Source organism: Cinclus cinclus, chromosome 5, assembly GCF_963662255.1.
Source record: "Cinclus cinclus chromosome 5, bCinCin1.1, whole genome shotgun sequence".
Classification (NCBI taxonomy): Eukaryota; Metazoa; Chordata; class Aves; order Passeriformes; family Cinclidae; genus Cinclus; species Cinclus cinclus.
In genome coordinates, this window is record NC_085050.1 from 7,287,922 (window position 1) to 7,314,536 (window position 26,615).

Consider the following 26,615-nt stretch of genomic DNA (forward strand, 5'->3'; position numbering starts at 1 on the left):
AGTAAGTTTCACTTATCCTGGCTTTAAAGAAAGAACATTTAAAATACCCATTTTTTTCCCATACACCTATTTTAAGGCTCTAGATAGAGCCTAAACACTGAATACTAATATATTCTTATGGTTGACGTTCTAAACTAAGTTTTAAAGGAATCAACAGCTAAAAGATCTGCTGAGTAGCTTCAAAAGTTGCAAACCCAAATAGTTGTACATGTTCCATGCCCAAAGTATGTCATGGATTATCCTGTTTATTTGGATCTTACTTAAAGAACACCCTATTGTCTCAAAATCATTTAACTGTGCAGACAGCTGGCCTATTCAAACATGTTTTATTAGAATTCCTCTGTCCTTCCTCCTCCATTCTTTCAGATGGGTACTACCACATACTGTGCTTTGCCTTAAGCATGCAAGCTCTTCAAGGCAGGGACCATCCATAATTCAATACAAGTAAAAGAGCCGACACAATGGGGTCCAGCTAATGTTTAAAACTCCCAGCACCTACTGTAGGACTATTTCCTAGCTGGGACACACCTGATTTTTTTTAAATCCTTAGGAAGCTTTCTTCCAGGCTAGAAAGCTTATTTAAAAGTTTAATGCAAAACAAAAAATTCAAGAGTTGAACTTGTGTTTTTATTCTTTACATGGCAGAAGCACTTAATTATTTAGTCTGGAAAACAGTTCTAAGATCAGAGTCCAGCCATTAACTTAACTCCGCCAAGTCCACCACTTAACCATGTCCTAGGTGCCACATTTACACATCTTTTAAATACCTGCAGGGATGTTGACTCCACCACTGCCCTGGGCAACAGTTTCAGTACTTTACAAACCTTCCAGTGAAGAAATTTTCCCTAACACCCAATCTAGCTCCCCCCACCAGTGCAAATTGAAGCCAGTTTCCTCTTGCCCTATCACCTGCTATTCAAGAGAAGCCTTTCCCTCATGTACCAGACAGGTCACCTTGTTAGAGAAGCAGATCAGGTTGGTCAAGCAGGACCCTGCCTTTCAATAAAGACCAGACTAACAGCCCTGCAGTTCCCAGATCTTCCTTCTGGCTCTTCTGGATGGATGTCACATTTGGTGACCTCCAGTCACCTGGGACCTCCCCAGGGAGCCAGTAATGATAAATGGTAAATGATGGAGAGTGGCTCAGTGAGCCCACCCATGAACTCCCTCAGTCCTCTTGGGTGGATCCCCTCCAGCCCCACAGACCTGTGTGGGTCTAAGTGATGTAGAAGATCTCTGACCATTTCCCCTTGGATTATGGGGGCTTCATTCTGCTTCCCATCCCTGTGTTCCACTTCAGAGAGCTGAGTACCCAGAGAACAACTGGTCTTACTGTTAAAGACTGCAGAAAAGGAGGCATTAGGCAGCTCAGCTTTTCATCATCCTTTGTCCCTATGTGCCTTCTTGCATCCAATGAAGGATGGAGATTGTCCTTAGCCTTCCTTTTATTTCTGATGCATTTATAGAAACACTTTTTGTGTTTTATGACAGTAACCAGATTAGGTTCTTGCTGGACTCTGGCCCTTCTAATTTTCTACCTGCATAACCTGACAACATCCTCATAGTCCTCCTGAGTTGCCTTCCCCTCCCTCCAAAGGTCAGCTCTCCTGGCTTTTTTCTTTTAGCCTTGAGCTCCAGCCAAAGCTCCCTGTTCAATCTGGCCAACCTTGCCCAGTGGCTCATCTTCCAGCACTGGGATAAGCCTGCTCCTGCACCTTTAACATTGCCTTCTTAAAGCACATCCAGCCTTCCTGGACTCCTTTGTCATTCAGGACGGCCTCCCAAGGGATTCTGCCAACCAGCCTCCTACACAGGCTGCAGTCTGCCCTCCACAAGTTCAAGGTGGCAGTTCTCCTAATCCCTGCCTCTTTCTTTCTCCAAGGAACCCAGCCACTGTACCCAAGGCAGCCTCTGACCACCACATCACCACCAATCCTTCCCTGTTCAAAACCAGCAGGGTATCTCCCCTGGCTGAGCTAGCTCATCAGCTGCATCAGGGAGTTTTCTTCCATGCAGTCCAGGAACCTCCTAGACTGCTTCCTCTCTGCTGTATTATATTTGCAGCAGACATCTGGTAAGTTGGAGTCCCCCATGACAACAAGGACTAGCAATTGTGAGCCTTCTCCCAGCTGGTTACAGAATATTTTGTGTGCCTCTCTTCATCCTGGTTGGGTGGTCTATAACAGACTCTCACCAGGATACCTGCCTAGTTGGTAATGCTATTTAAAACAAAGCACCATTTGCCTTTGAAACCTCTCACAAACCAAGGTTCACATTTTATGAGGAATCCCCACTGAGCAAATAAAAGTCCTCTATGTTCAGAGAAAACATAACATGCAAAATTTCAAGTCCACCCATTAATAAGGCAGTACCCAAAGTTTACATATCAATAATTGGAACTATTGTTTCTGCTAGATAAAACTTATTAGAATAGTTCCAAGGGGGAATAAAAACAAGCAACAATCCCATGAACCCTCACACTGGAGGGTTGAACTGGACTTTAACTTATGGTTTGCATCGTGCTGGATGGTCTATATGGCAAAGAATACACTAAGGTGTACAAAGATTTCTACCAGCTGAGTAATCTGAACATGTTGAACATGAATAACAGCATTCGTGTGCTTCTGTAGACCAAGGCAGACACTGAGCAGAAAAAAAGTGTTACAAGGACGTTTTACTATGCAAAGCAGATCACATGTACAAAACTAACAACCAGCTATCCCCAGTATTGTTCAAAGACCAGCTTAAACCAGCAAGCTCTACAGCAGCAGGCTCCATCCCCCTCACCTTATTTACAAAAGAAAGGCTGCCTCCTATACCAATTACCTCAGTAAAACACAGCTAAGGTTTCTGAAGAACTTACCATTGATTTCGAAAGGGAACAAGCTGCCACTTTTGTTCAGCTTCTCAGATGAGTACTGAAATCAATCAGAAAAAAAAGTTTTAACTGTGGAAAGAGTCAGCATTCACTTCAAGGAAACTGCATGCAGTTTTTAATTTTCCTGTATGTGCACTTAATGCCTTTAAAAAAGATTGGGTTTTCCAATGTAACTTGAAGAAATTCCTGAACAGCTGATCTTTATAAATAAGCCTCCAGCACCTAATTATTTGTAATGTTTTCTGATATACTGCTAAGTATCAAACTGTTTCAAGAGTTACAACATTAGCCCGTGTGAATCAACTGGAAAATTAAAAGTGATAATTCACCCTTAATGAAAAAGCTTTGATGCAATTCTCATTTCAATACAGAGGAAATTACAATCTGGCAGTTGGGTTTCCATTTTCCATCTTAAGGCTAGAAAGCAAAATACTTCATCTTCAACTAAAGGACAGGAAGAGCCTCACCTAAATTAAATATACAAGGTCTTGAAATTCACCACCATGAACACCATTTCAATCAGGCTTCATTAGTGTTTTACATTTTCTTATAATCAATGCAGTGAATTTCTTAAATTTCTTCAAAGTAGAAAAGCCATTGGAAAAAATCTTTCCTATCATTCAAACATCTTTAGCAGACTACTTTTTACATCTCATGGGTGGGAAACAACATAATAGCCATGCTTAAAACAAGGTTTGTGTGTAAAGGCCTTCAATTAAGCCTCAGTAGCATCTGCACAGTAAGACAAGTTTGTAACTAATTTACCTAAAAAATACTACTACAAAGGCATTCTTAATGATCTAGATTTCTCAGACAAAGCACAGAGCTTGCAACCCAACCTCCTATAAAGGAGCTATAAATAAGTGGCTCATAGCTCCATCAGCCCAAGGGTCATTATTCACTCCCCCACCGCCACCTCAGGATGGAGAGGAAGATTGCTTTAAAAAACAGCAACACTTTATGTCAACATTGTTCTTTGTGTATAGCCAAAGAAGATAGCATTGTACATACACTTCCTTTCCAGATACAAAGTCAATTTTTAAACAAACATCCTTGGGCTACAAAGCTTTTTTTTCTGTACAACAGTACACAGTGCTAGTGACAACGTTATATCCTTGAGCCTCAGAGACAAACACTGAGCTGTGGAAATATTCCCTTGGTGTTATTGTTTCACAGGTAGGAAATAACAGAACAGATGAAAGGATAGGACAGCAATAAGATTTTTAATCTTATTTTTTATCAGCATCTGCATATGAGAAACCATTTCATTTTTACTTTGTAAACGCATCCATAGATGCATTTATAACCTCATTTTAAAGTGCCTACTTTAAGTAAACAGCAGAACCCCAACTTTAAATCTCCACTGGATCTGCTATTAATTAGTGCAATTCAAACCATTTCAAGCCTGCAACCTGCCAGTTCTATGGAATTCAAATTTAAAAAGCCAGTATCCATTGTTTACTTTACTCAGGTACCAGCTTCATGTGAAACACAGGAGCATATTAAGGTAAGAGTAGTTACATTTCAGGTGTCCCTGAAGGGGAAATGGACAAATTAGAGATTTAAAGGTAAGGTCTTAAAAAAAATTCTTCCTTTCCAGCATTCCCCAAATGAAAGGCAGTACCAACCTATTCAACTATCAGACAGTAGCAATGGAAAACGTGTTTTTGAAACACAGTTCCATGTCAAGAAGCCTTACAGCTGATTTATCCTGAGCCAGATGAAAAGGGAACAAGAGGAGTTAACATGAGCATACTAGAGACCTTTAAAACACTATTTATTCACACAGGCCAAGACATTCACTGCCTATAAGGAAAAGAACCTCAAGGACAATCCTATGAGGCAGTTGATACTTAGTTTTTACAGTTTTCAGCCAAATGCATCTTTAGGTTCTTGTTATGAATGTCCAAGTTATTTGATTACCCATACTCTTACAACCTTAAAAAGCCTTGTCCATCAGGTAGAGACTAAACTACTTTAACAGCTGCAGAGCACTGAAACCATTTTTCAGGGATGAAGTTGGATCACATACACTATTTTGTCCTCCAGAGAACTGCAATGTTCTCTAACTCAAACAGTAACCTTGTCCATACAGCTACTCCTGACCAGGTTCTGGAAAAGTCAGTGTCATGACAAAGCAGACATACTTCCTCTACAACTTGGGATTGTTTATACAAAATCCTGCCAAGTCACAAAAAAATTCTTTGCCAATTCTTTGGAGATTCAGACCAAAAACCGTAAGAACATGACACGTGACATCACATACTGAAAGGGAGAATAAGCTGCACTATTTCCAGCAACAGCTCAAGGCACTGAAATAAGGGTTGAGTGACTAAGAAGACAAAGTAACCAATCTCCTTCACAATATGCGCTTGGCTTTTTATAACAAATTAAAAAATACTTGGAAACAGTGTCTGCTGGTGTATTTTAACCACGCCTGGAAGCCTGAACTTGCAAAGACCCTGTCAAGCTGTATATTTTTATAGGAAGGATCATTTATTTTATCTATACAGCACATGGCACAAGTCCCACTAGATATTACTATAACAGGGCACTGAACAAGTTTATCAGCTCTCCTGGGCTGGCCACTCTACCCTCCCCCACTCATTCCCTTTGTGCTATAATCTACTTGAAGCTTCCTCACTTAATACTTTATTTTGTGATTATGCTTGAAAAGAGCTTACAATTGCTAAAAACCTTGACAGGGAAGTCTGCTACCCTCTGTGGAAAGGAAATCTTCCTTAGAATAAGGCCAAACTACTCAACAAGGTCACTTTCCTGAAGAGGAAACACATCCATCTTGCAACTACTGGTTTTTGAATAAATGTTAAAACATCCACCAAGATCTCATGCCTCTGGAGAATTTATTAGGGGGAATAATGGCATATTTTAAGACAGACACACAAAACAATGAAATTACAAATTTCACCTGAAGTTAGAATTTTTTTGCTTCATGCCAAGAAGTGGATCTACTCTGAAATGCCTGCTCACAAATAGAATCTCTTCTGTGCAGTTGGGAAGACTATGTACAAAAGGAAAGTAAACGTGTGGTACAACATTTAGGACAGTGCTGCAAGTTTCAGTTGGTTTTCTGAATCTTAACAGCTGTTCTTTTGTTAAAATAGTCACTCAAAAAGACACCTAGTCTGAACTGAGTGAGTGGAAGAGTTGTGCAAGTGAGGCTGACAACCAATTATAATTTACATCACTATTTTTAAGTGTTCTTTGCTAGCAGAAGACAACTGTAACAAAAATAATTCTGGCTATTCTGCACTCCAATGTACTGCATTAAGGACTTCACAGCCTGTGCTATCCCTCCTCATTGCTCTCAGAATGACAACTTGATCTTCATACTTTTAAAATTAATGGCTCTAATTTCAAGGCATTTTTTCCAGTTTCCAAGTATATTTGAGTTCCTCCAATTTATCAGCATCCTTTTCAAACCACAGGGAAGCCATTGTTTATTATTCAAATACTAATTTAACCACCACCATACAGATGTGACTCAGTTTGAACAGGCCATGCCAAACCTCCATTTCTCTACCAAATATCCTCCATATATGACTGGATATGAAATAGTGAGGAGGAGCACTTGGACCTTTTCTCAGGTTGTAAAGAAGTGATTAAGTCAAGTAGTCTGACCAATGGCTTTTCCTCCTCTGAGAAAGTCAGTCTAATCCTACATCTTTCAACATAAATAAGCATCAAAAATTAAAAATAATGAAACCCCACATGCCTGGAGGGGTTTTACAGTTAAACTTGTTCCTTTAACACATCTTTGACTGGCAGTGCTCTTGTTTCCTTCTTAATACCAAACCTTGAAGTTTTACAGCTTACACGCTGTTACTTCACAAACCAACATAAGATTCTATATAGGAATAGGAAAAAGGTACAAGTTTAGTCAGAACACACTGAAAAATCCAAGACTTTTGAGCTCTATGAAAGTTCTGAGAGTTCAAGGGAATAGAGACCAAGTATTTGATTTAGTGCTGCTGGCAACCCATGAAAGCCACAATGTGCTCACACAACTTCTCACCCCCTTGGCAAGGTAGTGTTGAGCAACCAGGGACACTACCTTGTGAGCAACAATACCCAAACTGAGGGAAAAAAAAGCTTGGGACAACCTTCCTGCTTCTATAGCAGGTCACCCAGTCATCTTCCTGAAGGCAGGTGCAGGGCAAGGCTGTACAAAACAACTGAGCATGGACTGCCTGAATTACACCAGCTTGGAAAATTAGCATGTCATTTAATAGAGCAGTAAAAAGCTGCAGCCAGTATTTTACAACATAAAAGAGAGGTACCTGGTCACCACACAGCTTACACAAATGAAAAAGTGTACTATGTCCTATACATGTTGCCTTTCTGCCCAGTACAGCTGCACAGTAAATAGCTTTGAAAGAGCTATTCTTTTTTCTTTTATAACCCTCATTCATGAGCTGTATTACAGAATAGCTTTCCCCAGCTATTTTATCTACTTGTACCAAGACACTCGTGCAGAAGCACTGCAAAAGGTATCACAAAACTGATAAGGTTTAACTATATTAACCCAGGCAAGAAGACTTGGTCTTAATCCTCAATCAGATCCCAGCAAGGTTCATCACATGGTGTCACAACTTTGTGCCAGCACAAGCAACAAAAGGTGCAGGCAGGCAAGATCACTTCAGAATTGCTCCAAACTGCCGCTGCCATTAGAAGCTACACCATTAACCTGAACTTCTTCCCAAAAAAGCTTAAATGTGCTAGCAGAGATACCAGACCATCACTAGCAGTCTTTCTCTTATTGAAATTTAGCAACTGCCTTCAGCAGTGGAAAAAGCACACTTAGCATCCTAGGTTCACATTTTAGTCAGGAAGTCATTATTTGCATCTACAAATCCTTTTTAGTAGGGAACAACCTACTTGCACACTTCTATTCACACTAGCTTCTGAATTTCCACACTTTTCCAGGGTGCCATTCTGTACAAACAGAACCTGTTCCTGTCCTCAGAACCTATTTTCTGTAAGTAGTAAAGCACTTACAAAACCAATTACTTGACAGATAAAAGGAGGAGAGGAACAGGAGAAGGGCGAGGACCAAACAACTGATGAGACATCATGCGCCATTTTCCGCTCCACTTGCTCTTTTTCATGCTTTATTTTAAGTCCAGATAAGGACAGGAATAAAAAACAACAAACCCACAACACATTACAGTAAGCCAACACACTCCTGTACAGGCTCCACACAGAGTAAAAGCAGCAATATGTCCTTCTCTGCTATTAGAGGTCTGTGGTCCAACACCTACAGTGACTATTGGTAAAAAGACTAGAAATTACAAGACACTGCTACATTTTTGTAACTGAACACTGCTACTGGTTATAAGTCACTACTGGCTCAAAATTAGTCCCAGAGTTTAGTTACAAATTATGACTTTGCCAGTTCACAGATGCAAAAGATTCTCCCACAAACTGCAGGTCCAAAGTGCTTCATCAAACCTGACAAAATAAGTGCAAGTATGCACTTGTCATGAGAGTTATCATTTCAACACCTTAAATCTGCCTTACAAGAATAGCACATATTTAAGGGGAACGTGAAATTAAAGTAAAATCAGAGGGACCTGCTACAGTTTTGAAAATAAAACCGCTTGATTAATGTCTACTGCTGGTTATCCTTACTCAACAAGGAACTGCACATATGAGAATTGCAGGTGCTTGTGCACAAACTCTACCACATTCACAGTATGCTTCACCTGCTCTGGGCTTGTGAAATAAGGAATTAGTTCAGTTGTTTAAGTAAGTTACTTTAAAATTCTCCCTGTGTTGTAACTGACATTTCAGCTCCAATATTTGATTATTTTTAAAAGTAACAGGACTAGAGTTGAACAACACTTTGATATTTAGTCAAAATAAGTTTTTTTTTATGTCCCACTGGAACATTAAAGTTTGACCTACAGAAGGGTGCCACTGTAATTAAAGCCAGTGAAACAAAATTAATGCATTCCATACAGAACATGGTTTCAGGGTTCTCAGGCAGGCACCCAGAACTGACAAAGGACTGTTCTGCATTATTCACCCTGGAGTTGATATGTAATTCACAAGACAGATGTGAAGAGAATAGATTCCTTCACACCTGAATCACATGCTTGAACCACACAATGTATCCAGAGATTAAACCAGCAAGAATATAACACCATAAACTACCAAGTTCTGCAGAGCACCAGGCATCTGAGACACTGAAAAAGCAAGGATCCACTCCACTAGCATCAACAGTCTGGTAGTAACCTTTTAGTTTAACTGTATTTACTTGATAACCTGCTCTCCTTCTACTGAGAAGTCCCTACATGGCAGTCAGGGTTTTTTATAAAGTAAAACTCTTGTCAAATATAAAGATATTAATCACCTGGTCTACATGGGATGAAAAAAATTTCAACCCACACAAATATATGTGCACTTCACGAGCAAAAAAGGAATCCTGAGATGCTAGGATAATCCTTTTCAGTCATTAGAAGACTATTTCATGAAGAGAACTGGCTTTTTGCTATGTAAAATGAAGCAGCAAAGTTAAACAGTGAATTTCTTTTACATTAAATTAAAAAAAGCATCACTTCAAACAAGGACTAAACACTGAAGATCCACTTTTTCCTTTCCCTTACAATTCTCACACAACCTTGCAAACCAGTCCTAACTTAAATAGCTGAATTATGGCTGATCTGCATTCTTGAATTTGTTATGCAGTTTTGAGTTACTTGGCATTCCACATTTATTTAATGTTGTTTTGGTAGAGCCTTACCAGATTAATATTGTATGTTTTACAGGTCAGATCATCCAAGCTCTGGTTCTGCAGCTTTTCTGTTATTAGTGTTACCATGGTAGTTGTTCCTTTTCCACTGCTCACACAAGCGTTGGAGGCTCTTCAGTCTCTTCCTTCAATACTCATGAGCCATTTCTGTTTTGGTCTAGAATCTTGAGATTTATGCTTCCATCTTACTACTTAAGTTAATTTCCAAACGCTGTCAGTGTATCATGTCTGGTTTCCTGTAAAACTGGATTAGAAAAAAGGAAACAAGTCAGAAAAAATACTGCATATACCATAATTAGTATTGTAATAACTCTTATTTGGACTACTCCTTCATGCAAATGTATCACTCTGTGACCAGCTCTGATGGCCTGGCATTTCAGACTACACATCTCTATGTGCGAAATACTCCCATTTGAAGTTTCACTGATGAAAATTTCAGAAAGGAGATGAGACTCAATGGTGAAGATAAGAGCACTATTTGGCTGTTTCCTGCTACTGAACTGCTTCTACCCAGGAATTTAATCCAAGGCAGAGAGAAAGCTTTCCCTCATTTAAAGTACTGAAGCCTAAGCCAGGAATATTAGCACAGCATATGACACAGGCACTTACCCACCATACTGCTCTGCATGTTTAACACTATTTGGCATGTTAAAGCATTCTACTGTATTTTTTCATCCCTAATCCCTTCTTAAAGAAAAGTGAAGCAGTGGTAACAAACACTATACCCACTTCCCAAATCCTCAGATACTTTTAATGTCTTGCCCTGTGGGGTTTTTTTTTTAGCTTTTTCTTTAAAGGTTACATAACTGTTACCTGTCAGCCAACACCAGATCTGGTAACCAGGACAGATTCCCATACACATAAAAGTATCACAGACAACAGCTTTGATATCTTGATTCTGTGAGCAGTCATCTACATCAAAAGCACTAGGTTCATCAGCTACCTCTTTTGAACCCTAAACATCCTCTACATATTTTCTTTCTCTCTAGTGACCTGCATTAACCATTCCTGAGGATTTAAGTTGGCCAAGCACATTCAGGGACAACTTATGGAATATAACGTGGGAAGAGATCTTCATAGAGGTATTTCCAAGTTTAAACATGAGGCTCTGGGGAGGAACACTGATGCTACTGAGACCATAAGTTCATTTACATTTTCTAGTTTTAACATCTACAGTTTAAAAAAAAAAGCAGAAAATTTTCAAATAATTTTTTCCATAGAAATACTGCCTCTCCTACACTACTAACTAGCTGTTTAAATAATCAGTAGTGGCAAGGAGAAAAAGCTACTTGAGGCTATGAGTCAAGTTAGACTCACTTAAAACTAAGATATTAATATCAGCAATGGTGATGTTAGACTATCTTTTAAACTTGTTGCCTTTAAGTACATCTTCAAATATGATTTTCATATGCTAACCATGCACTATTTCACATCCACAGAAGTCTGCTACATACCAGGCTGAGCCTCCCTCAGCCTGAGAGCCCTCCATAAATGTAACTTCTGCCCAACTTTTGGCCTCATACCTACTTTTTTTTTAAGCTATAAAACAGAATGCTTAGAAATGTGTTTCCACCACAAATAATGCTATCCAGATAGCTAGAAATCCAACTGGTCTGGCTTTACTTCCTATATCCTGTCTTTCAGGAAAGCACACAACTTCAAATATTTACATCATCTTCTGAAATTACACCAGGTCAAATATTAAAAACCCAAGTTCATAGACTCACTGGTAAAGGTGGCACATACACCGTTCAATGTGAGCAGTCCAAGCAAAGTGCGGTTCATGAAATACTGAAACCAGGTTTGAGGGCAAGCACGTGAACACAGCAGTGTCTCAAGCAGCACAACCAAACATTGCTGTGTCCCTTTTAAGCCTGGTGCAGTTCAAAGTAAATCTGGAAATCCAGAATGGAAGTCACAAGAAAGGCTGACTGGAGGTCAGATGTTGCTCCTTTACAGACTGAAAACTTACTGAAAAGCTGCATAACTGGTGCAAAGACTTTCAGACCTATGTTAAAGATGAATGCTTCCACTAGTAAGAGGCTGCTACTAAGAACCAACTGAAAAGTTCAGCACATGTTTAATTACCTTTCTTTGGAAGGGCCATAGAAGAATTTGTGGGTTATCTCCCTCAAAGAAAAAAAAAAAATCAAACCAAATAAAACTGTTCTGTGATCAGTTAATTATATATATTGCTTACTACCTCAAATGTCTCACTGAAATTTTAAGTTCGCTTAATACAAGCTAAAATAAGAGACTAGACAGAATGGCATTAGACTTTAGTTAACGAACCAACGGAACCAAAGGATAAAGGGTAAGTAAATGAAATCAGAGAAGCACAGCACTTTCAGAATCATGCTGAATTGTAGTTATCAATTCATAAATCCTACCAGCTACTGACAGGAATATTCAAACACTGCAACCATTCAGGCCCTTTCTGACAGCATGAAACCCAATCAGTCCTGAAACACAGGCAATGTGGAAAACCCCCTGGGACAGTTCCATTTTAGCAGCTCACACTTAAATGATTTTTTCAAATGGAAACATGCTCCATTGACTAAGATTATGATTTTAAGTATGGGGCAGGGATGAAAAGGTGCTGAAAAGCCTTCTTCTACCTGCTCCCACTTTCTCCCGCTCCCCACCACAAGTAAATGCCATTTCTCAATATGAAGCACAACTCTGACAGGAGTTGTAGCTCAGATCAGAAGCGCACTTTACAAGTGAACTCCCTTCTCACCTTTCTTAAATGTGCTTGAACAGTTCGTGGGCATTAACTGTTTTACACTAGAAATCTGTTCTTACTGGGCAGTCCTTGTTAAGGATGACACAACAAATGTTTAAGTGGCCAAAATGTCACCAACACACTCCTACCACTGAAATGTCACCATCACACTCCTACCACTGACAGCCATTCTAGGTTGCAGTTTGATGTACCTCAGCTGCCATCACAACTGCCAACACATTCCCTTCTCTGGCTATTTGTGGCCCACAGCAGTGTGCCAGCACAAGTGTTTCTGCTCATCACAGAGAACTAGATCAAGGAATTTTTATAGCTGGATGAAACCAAAACACTTTTGTCTCTGGGAAATGTTGTTTTCCAGCTGGATCGCTATGAACTGCACACAAACACTTTGTGTGGGTGCACTGTGGGATGCTGACACTGCTTTAGCCAAGTACCTGTTCAACTACAGCAGCAGAAAAAAAGAAATTTACCACACAAGAAAGCCAGTTGACATCGGCATTTCCTACATTGAGCCACACAGATTCTTGTTGAATTAGAAATCAGGCACCTCCTCCTGAAGCATGCTTTGAATGTGTTTTGCTCCCATCTTCCTTTCCCCATCTGTATTCCTTTGATTGGTCAAACTTACCAGCTCAAAGGGGTCTGAAATATTCCCTGCAGCCTCAGCACCTTAACTCAGTGACCAAACACCTGGGTCACTCTGGATGAGCTATGCATACTCTACAAGGAATTGTTTCCCTCATCTTTGTTAATTAATATTGGCTTCCAGGAGACAAGAGATTCTTCAGAATGACTTCACTCAGCTGTGGTCATTTTAAATCTTTGCCAATATGTATTTATAAGCTTTCTGCCCCTCAGTAGCTCCTAGAGGGAAGCACCTCACTTAATTTTCCTATATTTGAGGGTTTAGTTTATTTTAAGACTCTCTGCTATGGTATGTATTTAATCCACAGGGAGAGCAGAGTAAGGTGTTTATGTACTTTTTTCACCATGCTGTTTTTCTAGAGCTGGTTAAAGGCAGCCAACTTTATTTTTCAGTCTCTCCTTATCAGGCTGAATTCCTCTCAAACTCCTCAGCACTTCATACTAATTGGCTTTTCAGTAATATGAACCATTTGACCATCCTTGTTAGGGCAACGAGGATGCTGCTGAATTTGCATGTTTTCAGCTGGCTCAAGGCAGAGATTTTGGCACAATCCAGTCGTGCCCCAGTCTCCACAGAGCCTGGAAGCACAGCCCAACACACCTCTGCTGTCACCAAGCCTCCACAGGCTCCAGCAGAGCCAGGTGCTGCCAGTTCAAACAGGAATATCCTCCAAGCCTTGAGCTAATAACAATAGGCCTTGGGAGCTCCAAGTTGGATGGAGTCCCACAATATTATGGCCATCTTTCCCTTAGCACACCATCCTTTGTGGAGCCGGATTGGGTAGGATAGTGAGCAAGCTGAGACCTCCAAGATAAACACCCACAACAAAACATGTTACTGTTCTTCAGTCTCTGTCCTGGGAGAGACTTAATCTTCCTATGATCTCCTTGAGCTGAGGGGCAGAGGTGAGAGGTGGGGAGGAAGAGAAGCTGTTTTTTTGTTGTTGTTGAAAGATAGACTAATCAAAAGGAATAAATGGAATATAAAAATCAAACACCAAATGCAAGCCAAAGCTAACATTCCTCAAAGCTGGAGAATGAGCTGTGATGGAATCAGTACCACCAGTGTCCCTGATTTAAAGTTCTTTTCTATTCATTCTAAAGGCTGAGGAAAGTCAAGATTCATTATTATATCTGTATAGTACTAGTAAAGAAGAGAGGGCTTTTTTCTTTAAAAGATTAGCTACAAGTTGTAATGACTTGTAAAATCTCTGCCAAAATTAACAGTGGAGATAGAACAGAAGTGCTCATGTCACGAATTCTGTATCTTCTCAGTGACATCACTAGCATCTTTTTTGGGGAAGACTACTAAAAATACAGATTATCCAACCTCCCAGTCAATTAAAGGATGTCAGAGGCTCATTCAGTTTGACAAGCTACTTTCAAAGAGATGAAGAGTCCTGAGGAAGAACACAAAGCCAACACAAAAAAAAAAATCTCTCCTTGGCTCTAAGAAAGTAAGGCAGCCAGACTCATTTCCCAACCCACTTCTCCTCCTCTGCATCCCGTAGGACAAAATGTTCCAGCAACAGCTCATCTCGATGGGAAAATTTACATTTGTTTGAAACACTTCTAACAATTTCTTCTCTGTTTCTGGAAGTTCTATCTTGGATAAAGAAGAAGAGATCATAAGATTTTTAGATGAATTCCCCATAACACAAATGTAGGTGTTTCTTGGTGATGACTGTTCCATTATTTTTCTGCCTGTGGCATTAAAATGACCTGTGAGAACACAGAGGGTTGTTTCCTCTGTTACTTCACATTATTTCCTACTCTTTGCTCCAAGTGCTACATGGAACCTTTATTACCAACAATCCCATACATGCACTTAGCTTGCTCCCAGCAGAAGAAAAGGATTAGCTGGAGTCAAAATTCCAATTCGGATAAGTAGGTCCTTTAAATTATTATCTCTGCTTCAGCAAGCCAAAGGAGCTAATCACGCCAACAGTACTAACTCCAGATCTAGATGATTTTGCTACTAGACTGTAGATGAAAGGTGATGTGATTTTTTGCCTCCTGGCACTTTCTGCAGCATCCAAGAAGCACTTCAAAACTGAAACATCACACAAAACTGATCAAGTTTTAACTTAGTCACATCCCACTTATGCTTGAAGCAACACTAAGTTGGAAGACCAGCTTTTCAGAAACTGCTAAGCTAATACCTCATGCCATCTGACAAAGAGCTACAAAATGCCCATTTTCCTGCAATGCAAAATTCCAACATCCAAAAAGAAGAGAGCATTCTATTTCTAAAATTACATATTATTTACTACAGTGCTAAGAAGTTCACAGAAAGGCTAAGCATTCCTTACAACATAAGTCTATTATTAATAGCTTTTAGCCCAGAACAGTTGTTGATAGCAGGCACTTAAAAGAGACTTACTTGTACTCTATCCTTTCCAGCACTAATCTGCAGTGTGGCTATTCTGCAAGCCCTCCAAAATTCCACACCAAGTTAAAAAAAAATCAGTTTTAATTAGAAAGTTTCCTACACCTATAAAGTTATCAATCCACATTTTGGGGGATTTGTTCTAAAACAGACACCTCCATTTCTGACATATTATACTTCAGGAGTCCTCTCAATGCTATTAACTAGCACCCCTTTATTTTCTGAGGTTCTTTACAAAGAGGTTTTTAACAGAGCATTAGAATAACTTTCTGACCAAAAGGGACAAAGAGAAGAGAGTTTATAACCCTAGTCTGTATTCTGTAGAAACTGTTTCACAGCCATCTAAAAAATTCTGTTTAAATTGTAGTTGTTCTCCCTGAAGAGCTCAGAAGTAAGAAAATAAAGCTTTAACACCACACTCTACACATTCTAGAACTCTGAACAAACAAACCAAAGAATCCAGTTTCAACATTTACAAGTTAGAGTTTCTCTAAAAGGACTGAAGACAGATTTCTTGAGTTACAGAACCTCTTCACTTTGTCTATGCAGTGTTTTCATAAGCCAGTTTTTGTAAGAATGAAACTTCAATATTAAGAGGCATTTAATCTTGGATTCAGATTGACACAACTCCAGCACAAAACTCCAAAAAGGAACAAGAAAAATAGGCTAGAAGACATTCTTTACATCAACTTGCAGCCACTGGAGACAAATTTCAGATATTCCACAGGCTCTGGAAGCACAAGGAATATAAAGACCTCAAAACTGTCTACTGAAGAACATACATCATTTAATGTTCAAGGCAGGACTACAGATCACCACTCTAAGGTTAAAAATTAGGATTGGGTTGTTAATGCCTCCAGAGATAGATGAGAACAAATATTAGGTTCACTTACCACAAAAGCAGAAAACTGAGCCCAGAATTTCACTGTTTTGACCCTAAAGAATCACCACTAAGACCAACTGGCCACTGAGGCAGCTGAGACAAAATACAAACTGCTACTAAAACTAAAGCTGCATCCTGTACACTCACTTCTACTCCATCTCCCACACTTCAGATCCAAGAGCTCCTATGAGAAAGAATGGAAACTTCAACCAACACACAGCCTTTGGATTCCACTTTACTTAAAAAAACACAGGGAATATACTGGAAAGAGGTTAAAGGTAATACTTTGTATTACCTTTCATGGCACAGTTTCCCATCCTTAGCTGTACAATTCACCTAGCTTTGCTGAGCAACACCTACAAAACAAAAACCTAAAATAATTCAATACATTTTGAATTAGAACCAAAATAATTTACATTATGAACTGTTGACTGTAATGAATACATCCCCTTTTACTTCTCAAGTTACTGTCAGTGATCTGGTTTTAAAACAAGATGAGTGTCCTTCCAGAAAGCAAAAAGAAGGGTAGAGATAGGCAACGTTAAACCTTTGTCACAATTTATAAAGTACACCTCTCAAAGCAACAAAAATGGTGAAGTAAGCTCAGGAGACGTTTTCCAAGTTAAAGCAGGAAATATATCACTACAGAAAACTAGGGCTAAGAACTCAACTGAGCCAGAGGTTAAAGCATTTTTTTTATTGCCAACTCCCATCAGTAAGAAGTCAGTCTCTCAGGTTTAAACCTGTCTTTCAGACCTCATGAAGATCCAATACTCATATATCCCAGACAAGTCATCCAGCATCTTTTAGAGTATCTTTGTCAGACAGGACAACAGACAAGCTGTGCCTTGTGTCTGAGCATGTACAGCGATGCTGTTCCAAGATGCTCATGTTCCTTACGCTCTTCCCTAAAAATAATGTACCACAATGTCAGGCAAGGATTTCATTAATTTTGCTAAAGGATATTTACATCCACTCTGTTTGGAGTTCCATTTGAATGAGCCATCAGTGCTGGCCCATGACCAGTCATTTCTCTGCAGTGTGAGACTTGGACTCCCTCTCCTCAGCCCTACTGCAGAAAGCCCAAGGCTACGATGTGATGTTGAGGAACAGAAGTCTGATCTACCGAGGCTTGAACACATGAACACCAAGCCCTTGGCTTCTGCTGTAATTATGAACTAAATGAGCTAACAGTCATTATTTCAAGACTACACTACTCAAATCAAGAGCTATTGCCTGTTTAAGCAATTCAGAACAGAATCCAGTGGGCAATCACCACTTTTTTACTGTAACTTCCAGCGTATATTACTAAAAGCTCAAAGCTCAGCTCCTACACAAATTACTTTCACCTCTAGATACTGCTTTTATAAAAACACTATTTAAAACCAGTGGAAGTATTTACTTCATAGACTAAGCCTCCAGTAAGATACAAAATTCAGACTACCACAGTAATTTATACTTATTAGCGTTTGGAGACATCTACCAGATTTTCACTAAAGCAAGTGATCCAGACTGTACAAGACCCATGAGTTTTGGCTTTTTTTTTTTATTCTAAAGCTTGAAGGATGAAAAAACTAGATCAGCTGGCCCTACTACCAAAATATTTGCTTCACTCCAGTGGTTAGGAAAGCCAGAGGAAAAAAAAATAAAAATAATGAGTAGTATCACCTACTTTCTCTTAGTATTTACCCTTAAAACTGAGAAGTAAAACAGGCATATGCATACTTTAAAAATACCCAGGGCTGAAAAAAAAAATAGCACTGACCTTTAACTTGCATGGCAGTGACAATGATCACCCCACACACATCCTGCTCCCCTGTGATAGAATGGAATAACACCAGCACTGAAGTACTGTTCTATTACCAAAGCCTATGGGCTTGGAGCTGAGGGATTATACAAATCTCTTCCATACATCCTGCTCCCAAAACACACACAGCTAATAAACCTCCTCCTGTTTGCCTTCAGGTTCATTCTGAGGAGTTTCAGACATCTGGTTGGCTTATTTAAAATAAAAAGCCCAACTATTAGGTTTGTTTTTATGATCCCAAGTGTGAAATGTTCTTGCTGGAGGCCTCAGGCCAGGTGAAAAACACTTATGCTAAGATACTACTTCATGGCATTTCAGGGATCTAATGAGCTATATAATCTGCACACAGGGACATCTCCCTTCATTAGCTTGCACACAACTATGGAAATTAAAAATTAGGAACCTATGGTAGTCCAAATATTTTTCAGTAAATAGTACAGCTGGTGAATGGCAGAAAGCACTAAATTTAGAACTCAAGTTCTGAGCAGTATTCTGTAAATATCCACAGATCTCAATGCTTACAGCAAGATGAAGCCCATTTCTCCAAGCCTCACTGTACTGATTTTTCATACTATGAGTAACATTTCCTTCTCATGGCAAAGTATTATGCCCAAATTAGCAGTTTAAGGAAAGTGTGTCTTTGTCTCAAAACTGGAACTCTCCAGAAGATCACTGTGCAACTAAACTGAGCATATGAACGTGTGTACACTTATTCTAGCAGTTCACAAGTACACTGTTAACATTTTCATATAAAACCCTAAAGTATAAAGAAAGCAAATTACAGGAAGAGTTTACACAACAGTAAAATTCTATGCAGGCTTGCATTAAGGAGTTGAAGCTTGCTGCTACGTTATCTGTGTGGAAAGAGCATGGAAATGCACTGAACAGATATGAAATATGGTGTGTAGCTGACAACCAAGTTCCATCTCATGGCCCACAATTGCTCTCTATCATGGCTCACCATCTGCACTTTGTCACTGAAGAAACCATGAAATGCATGTGTCAGGAGACACCACCTCAAGGGGTGGCACACAAAGATCCCAAGTTCTACAACACCCATCTAGTTACCAGATCCATCAGAATTCAGACAATAAAACCCAAGAATCACACAGCTTTCAAAGAGCAAAAACTTTATTTTTAAATAAGATGTCTTAGCATCACACTACAAATAGCAAAACTGAGTGGTAGTTTGAATAATTTCTTTTTGTTGCTATTTACTTTGCTAAACTATGGTTCCTATCAACTTAATAGATGGTTTCCAACTTCTTCTGTTTTGCACATACCACAAGCTTTTGAATGGTGAAGTCTCTGAAGGGATCTGCACTACACAGTCTGCTCTACATCTGAGCTCTCAGACCACAAATGACCCAAGTATGAGCAGACCACAAATTAAAGCCCATAAAAATAACGGAATGAAATACAAAGACAAAGGCAGTACACATCAATACTGTGTGTGCTTTCAGCATTCAACTCAGCCATTACTTCAAGTGCCACCAGGGACATCCCTCTTGCCAGACCTGTTAAAGGTCCTTCAATAAAAATTAGTTCAGTTGAGCTATGTAGCTCTTACTAGTTCACCAGACTATTTGAAAAGCCAGGTAACTACTTTGCCTCTATGCAGTCAGCCTTGAGCAGCACACTGAACAGCTGGGTTCAGGAAATGCTGTGTTAGAGGTCGAGACACAAACCAAGGGGTACACATTGCAGTTGCTATTTCAAAAAAGCATTTGCAACAATTACATCAACTGATGAAACTTCATGAGACAAAGTTACACCATGTGAGAGAAGGGAAAAAAGGTGAATTATTTTAGCTACCTTATTATGATTGTTTTTCCTTTAAATACTGGAAGATCACCTTTGCTTGTTGGAAAAGCTCAGTATTTTCTGTGTACTACCTCAATATTATCTGATATTCAATGAAGGACTCATTACTTCTACAAGCAAATTCTACTGAAAGATGTACTTGTCAAAGGGGTTCAAAGAAGTCACTAGAACTCCAAATTACAAAGTTTACTCACAGAGGATGGGCTACAAAGCCTTAATGCAAAACCACGTCCAGGTACAGGAAGCAAACAGGCACGAGGTGCCAGTATAAACTAAAATAACTACTTTATTTGAGCACAGCAATGCTAGTAGAAAAATGAGTGTTGAGGAAGGCCTTTACTTTTAACCTTCCCTGACTGTGACAGAAATTTAGCAGCTGGTAAGGCACTTGCCAAGTCCAGCACATAATATTCACAGACAACAACCGTGCAAAGGAGGACAGGACCAAGAGTGTTTGGAAGGGCAATGAGATCTCCCAGTTGGAGAGTTACCTTTACAGATGACAGCATTCCAAAAAGACCCACTTTGGTAACCAAGCTGAAGCACAAAATAGTAAAGATTTATCTGATGAAGTCAACATGAGATGCAGCCTTTCAAATACTCTTTCAATGCTGACAAAGTGTACTCCATCTAAGCTTCCCTCAAAATAAGCCTCTGAAATTACATCTGGGTTCCTGGCATCTTCACACATGCAAAGGTTAAGCACACTATCATCTGCACAAAGCAGGAACATCTTTTCTGCTGAAGATCTGAAACAAACGGCAGTGAGGGGAAGTCACTGGCTGAGCACCTGGACTCAAGAAGTACTGAAGTGATAAACAAGCTTCTGACAGCTGCAGCCTTTTCTGCAGGTGCTACAGGCATTTACTTCACTGCAGTTTGACTCAGTTCAACAGCTAGTTTAGAACTCAGAAAAACGTTTGGTATTATTTGATCAGCTTTTGCTCCAGTGAGAAAAGGACAAAGGGAAGGTTCCCCCAAACTAGTTCCAAAGTTTCAGGCTGTATATTCAACAGGATTATAAAGTTTAATCTCAAGGTTACAATGCATTTTGCAGTCAATTATGTTAGCAAAACTGGAGTACCACACTATACAGAAAAAACCTGCCACAACCATGAGCACACCTTGAAAGACCTTTTTTAAATATAGGTCCCCCACAACCCTAAGATCAGTAATACTTAAACAACTATTAACCTAAAGTACATTCAGCACAAATTTCACCATCCACATTGCCTTTAACTTCCCAACACCAGGTGATGCTGCCTTATTGTTCTGGTAAGATCTTGTGGGTTCAGAGTGGCCACTGAGGTAATCCCATCTAACAAACATTCAATATCTTTAGCAGAAGACCATCAGACTTTCTAAACCTCTGCTCAATTTAACACTGCAGTATGGTTTCAAATCTTATCTGTCTACCTCCTTAGAGCATCCACTAGAAAGAATGGTTGGAAGAATAATTATTCCAGCTTGTAGCCAGGCACAATAAAACTTTTAACTACATTCAAATACATCTGTGTGATGAGAATAAACTGCTACACATGCAGAGACTGTAAATAAGGCAGTAAGAGCAAGTCTAAGGGAATTACTGAATGGCAGAGATGTAAAAAAAAGTTTAAGAGGAAGAGGTACTGGAGAAAAAACAACAAATAGCACTTACAGAACTGTGCCAAACAACCCCAACAGAGACAGGGCTCAGAGAAATCTGTTTCCATGCAGCACAAGCTTTATTATGTGCACTGAGTTCAACAGGGGAGATAATACGAGAACTAAGATTTCAAACAAAGAAAATTGCACCTATGGAGAGATCAAAAAATACTTAGAAATACAAATCCAAGAAAAATACTCTAAAGAAAAGCTGTTCCAAGCAGTGGAGCTTATCCTTTGACACAGAGCTTGCAATGAAAGACCAATGTCATCTCAAGAATGGACAACTCCAAAGAATTCTAACTACAGATTACTTCAGTCACTCTAACACCTGGAATTATTTGCAAAGTACTAGATTCAGGCTGTTACGTGATATATTTAAATACAGACAGAAACAGGACATGGTTGGGTCTTTCTTAAGACAAAACAAACAAAAATGGTTTTGGACATCAGTTTAAGGTTAGGCCTGTCTTCATTCCATGCCTGCATTAAGAAAAAGGTCAAAATTCATACAACTAGTCTCCAATTCCCCCACATTTAAGTAGAACCTCTGAGAAGAGTGGGAACATCTTAGGAGCACAAGAGTTGTGCATCACCCACCTGGTTCACTGGGACATCAGTGCAACAGGGTTTAGGGACAGGGAGGAACCTATGAGCTCACACACCCAAATTTTACAGACTTGTGTTGCTGGGAGGTAAGCAAAGGCAGTCCTTGGGGACAATCACAGCCAGAGAACAGTTGCCAGTGGTGCGTCGGAAAACACACAGAACAGGAACCCAGCTCAGCTCCATTTCTGTGCTTCCCATGATCTGCTGCTGGCAGAGGAGGCTTGATATATGTAGGAAAACAGCAGGAAGGACTGCAAGACAGCCTTAAAATCCTGCATAACTCTGACCAGTTGGAAAAATCTTCTGCAAGTAATAGGATACAAGTGAGGATTGGATTAAATGAACCAATAGGAAGGCAAGTTCTTCAGAAGAAAGCTGTGAGCTAGGTGGGATCAACAGGCTGATCTTGCAATGAGCGTTAAGCTTTGTCTTGTATGAGTGTAAAAAAGTCCAACATATGGGGATGCATAAACAGGAATATCAGCTCCAGGGCACATGAAGCCATTTCTTCACTCCACTCAGCACAGAAAGTCTCAGCTGCAGTATAGACTTGGTTTTGAGCACCATACTTGAAAGCCCAATGTGAACTAACTTGACAGAACAACAGGAATGGTCAGAGCTGAAAAAAAACATGACCTCTCAGGAAGGCCTGAATATACTAGTTTTATTTAGGACAAAAGTACCACAAGAGTGGACTGCAGGAACAGGAACATTGCAAAGAACAGTTCAAGTATTTTTTTGAAGATTACTTGCTATAGGGGAAGGAATAGCTGTCCTTTATGTCCAGGGAATTAGGCAATAAGCTTGACTGGCAGTAAGGTCGATGTCTGGTTTAACACTGAGGACAGCAAAGTGCTGGACTAAGTAGACAGAAGGGCTGCTCAAGCTTCTGTTATGAATCACATTAGATGTGCAATACCAGTATGGGGCAGGAGACTCACAACCAGCCTACACCTTTCACAGCCCTACTGTTTTTTAATGATAAAAAGTTTCAAGCCCCTGGAAAGTTTTTGCTTATCCTCCTACAACGATTTTTGAGTTTCAATGAACTAGAAACCACTTTTTTGATTTTTCAGATTAAAACATCAGGATTTGCATAATCAGGTTATTTTATTATTATCAAAAGAGTCATACCCCGCCCCTTACTTTATTCATGTAGAAATAAATCTCCTGTGGCAGCATGCAAGTCTCAGCAATATTGCATTATTCTGCTGCATCTTTCTTCTGACCAAGAGAAACCAGAAGCTTATTACTTCAGAAAGACAGGCGTGCTTTGCCTTCTAACAACCCAGCAGGGTGATGTAATGGCTTTCACTGATGCAGTGTCAAGGCACTGTCACACAAACGTGTGCATGCACCTTTTACACCCACTGCCTCAGGCTGGGTTAAGACTTCCTGAGGATGGCAAATGCTGCACACAGCAGACAAATACTCCAAAACAAAAATCAACATATGCATCATTTTACAAATGGGGAGTTGAAGCAAAGAGCATTAGTTACAGCCAGAATTCACATTTAAACCGCAAAATCCAAAGTCACTACAGCACAGAGGAATTAACTCTTTCTTAAGAGCTCAAGCATAAATAGGCCACCTAAAAAGCATAAAACAAGACAAAGTACTGTCCTTTTTCATCCTCTGTAATAGTTTGGTACTACAAGCTATCCAGGTACTTTCCTGCTTTATTAAATGGCATTCTTCTGATTTGTGAAGCATGAAAACAGAAGAGCCACAGCAGTCCACCCTATCCTCCCACAGTTCAGCAATTTCTTATCCAAATATTGAACCAGAAAGGTCTGGTCAGGATGGGGTGATAATGGAAGAAAAGGATTATGCCAGCAGGCACATACACAGCCAAGCTCAAGAGGGCTGCTGTGCATCCTGAGAAGGGAACAGGCCAAGTACCAGGCTGGCACTGCAACATGCTGGCTCACCAGCTCCATCTCCAAACCAGCAACACCCCTGTTGTCTCTTAACCTTTGGTAGCCTCTCACAACCGGCAGCACTTCAGTTTAGCCTCCAAGTTACTCACACTTGCCAAATTCATCAAGGTTCAACTCTGATGTTTCATTTCATCGTTTTTAAGAAATGAAAAGATGAAGTGCTGGTTCCTTTCCCCCTTCCCACTACAAGAAATACATGCTGTACTTTAGTCAATTCAAGTAAGTAGTTCTTGAATGTTGTTTTCGTTACTCCTCTCTCCTCTCATTTACTAAATACTACCAAAAAATTACGCTCTGAAGCACAGTAGTCTTGAGGCATGCTCACACACCACCACCCTCCCTTCCAACAGATAGCAATGAATTATTTGCCACTACTATCACAATGAGATAATTGGGCAAAGAGATTGCTCTTTTTTTAAACTAGGATTTTAATTTTAACTGTCAGTTCATCAAAAACACTGTACAAACATGCAAATGGGTCTCAGGTAATTAAACAGAGACTGGCACTTAAAAATCAATAAATCACACCCTCAAACAGGCCATAGATCAGAATTTTACTACATTTTGAAAACATAACATGATACAAAAGCCATCTGCAACCTCAACAGCCATTTACATATTGACTAAGAGATGCTGAGCTGCAGCAGAAGGCAGAACCTCAGATCCAGACTCATCATGTTGCCTCAACTATGTTCCCACATTCTGTTTCATAGCCTACATCACACCTCCAAACTTTAACCTCTTCCATATTCTGCATACTACTTTTGGACAGTGGAAACAAACTTTCATCCGTCTAAAATCAAAGGAGGTCAGATCAACAGAAATCTTGAAGACAAGAGAGGTGCATTTTTTCACTGGGAAAGCCGGAGGAGTAAAGGAAAAGGAACCTCTAAAAAGAATTCTCATTCTAAACAAACTTTTGAGGAGAGAAGAAAGAACAAAAATATCGTATAGCATCTAGTAGTAACTGTATGAGCTGGATGAATACTTTACCAAGACAAAATCTAAAGCCACAATTAAGAAGGTGAAACATAACACATGTGCACAGCACTGAAGGAATGATTTAGAGCCACTGATACCAACACAAGCTGTGCAGAGCAAAAATTAAACATGCTGCAATAATCTGAACTGCCCAATTAGGTTAAAAAATACATTTACCCTACAAATTAAAAAACCTCCTAAACCCCTCGAAGGCATTAATGCTATTCACAGTGTTACTTGAGATGCAAATTAGGGACCTAAAGTTAATATAACCAACAGAAGTTTCTATTATTCCTATTAATGGCTCAAGGGGAGGGGACAGTAAAAGAAAAGCCACAGCCCTGTTACATGAGGTCTCATTAGGACAGTACACATTTTCCTTCATTTTTAATACCTTCACTTTAACGTAGAACTGGGCAAGTTAAAAATGTGATCTTTGATAACCCAAGAAAACTGGGGTGAATTAACAAATGAACAGAAAGCTGGTTGTCAAAGCTGGCTGGATGAGGGGAGTCTTAAGGAGAAACAGCTATTCCTTTAAACAAATGGAATTAGGATTCTGTCTTCCAGCATCATACATCTCAGGCTAAAGCACAAAAGCAAATGCATAGACAGTGGTGCAGCAGCACTTATTTCTACAACTATTTCCTGCACCAGCTGGGTGTTCCATTTCTGAAGTTCAGCAAATGCAGAAAGAGCTTTCTTGAAGCTCAAATGCCCTCCCCACAATGACGTGTAGGTCTTGGTACACAGCATCAGCTTTGCAAATGGCACTTCTAATGAAAGCTCCAGGCAAAATGCAGTTTGATTTCACACCCTTGACTCTATCTGCACAGACCCACACACACTGAAGAGCAGTTGCCATCACTGGCACTGGATGTCCCAAGCTCTGGGCCTGATACATGACTGACAATTCTCCCCACTGCTTTCCTACAGTTTAATTCTCACAGGTACTTAAAACCATGTTGTCATATCATTTTCAGAGCAATGATGAGAACATCAGGTGATCAGAACCCTTGATCTTACTGTTAACATCCAACTTGCAAAACATGGCACCTGCATTTGCCAGAATACACCCAAGTTCAAACAGAAGAAAGCCAATTATATTAGTTTTGCTTTTATAACTCATTAAATGTCTTAATTGAAATATTTAATATTACCTTAAAGCATAATATGCAACTGCTTGCTTAAAAGAACAGTGCTGTCAGTAAACTGAGAGCCATAACCCAGATAATGTATTTAGTAACAACCCTGCCTACTTCCTCTCCTCAGCCTAAAAATTAGCTGCAACACGGCCTTCAGAAGTTATTTACACCCACTGCAAAGCATTAGCAGTTAGCTGAGCAGCTTCTTGCCAGCTTGATATTATTCCCCCAAACAACCAAAAAACCAGAACAGCACCAAATGTAGAAAGGGCTATGTTAAAGAGTTGACAGTTACCTAGATTTCAGGTTTTTCTATATTTAACAGAACCAAAATATTCAGTTGGTTCAT

At 39.7% G+C, this 26,615-nt stretch overlaps 1 protein-coding gene across 1 annotated transcript in view; it reads right to left on the reverse strand.

Annotated features, from left to right (window-relative positions):
* Positions 1–26,615, reverse strand: part of FAM53A (family with sequence similarity 53 member A) — a 69,409-nt gene that overhangs the window by 39,151 nt on the left and 3,643 nt on the right. Inside the window, exons 2-3 of the mRNA XM_062493318.1 lie at positions 9,645–9,897; positions 2,864–2,918 (exon numbers count right to left, since the gene is read on the reverse strand). Coding sequence (XP_062349302.1) covers positions 2,864–2,918; positions 9,645–9,722 — 133 coding nt within the window. The 5' untranslated portion in view covers positions 9,723–9,897. The remainder of the gene's footprint in view (positions 1–2,863; positions 2,919–9,644; positions 9,898–26,615) is intronic.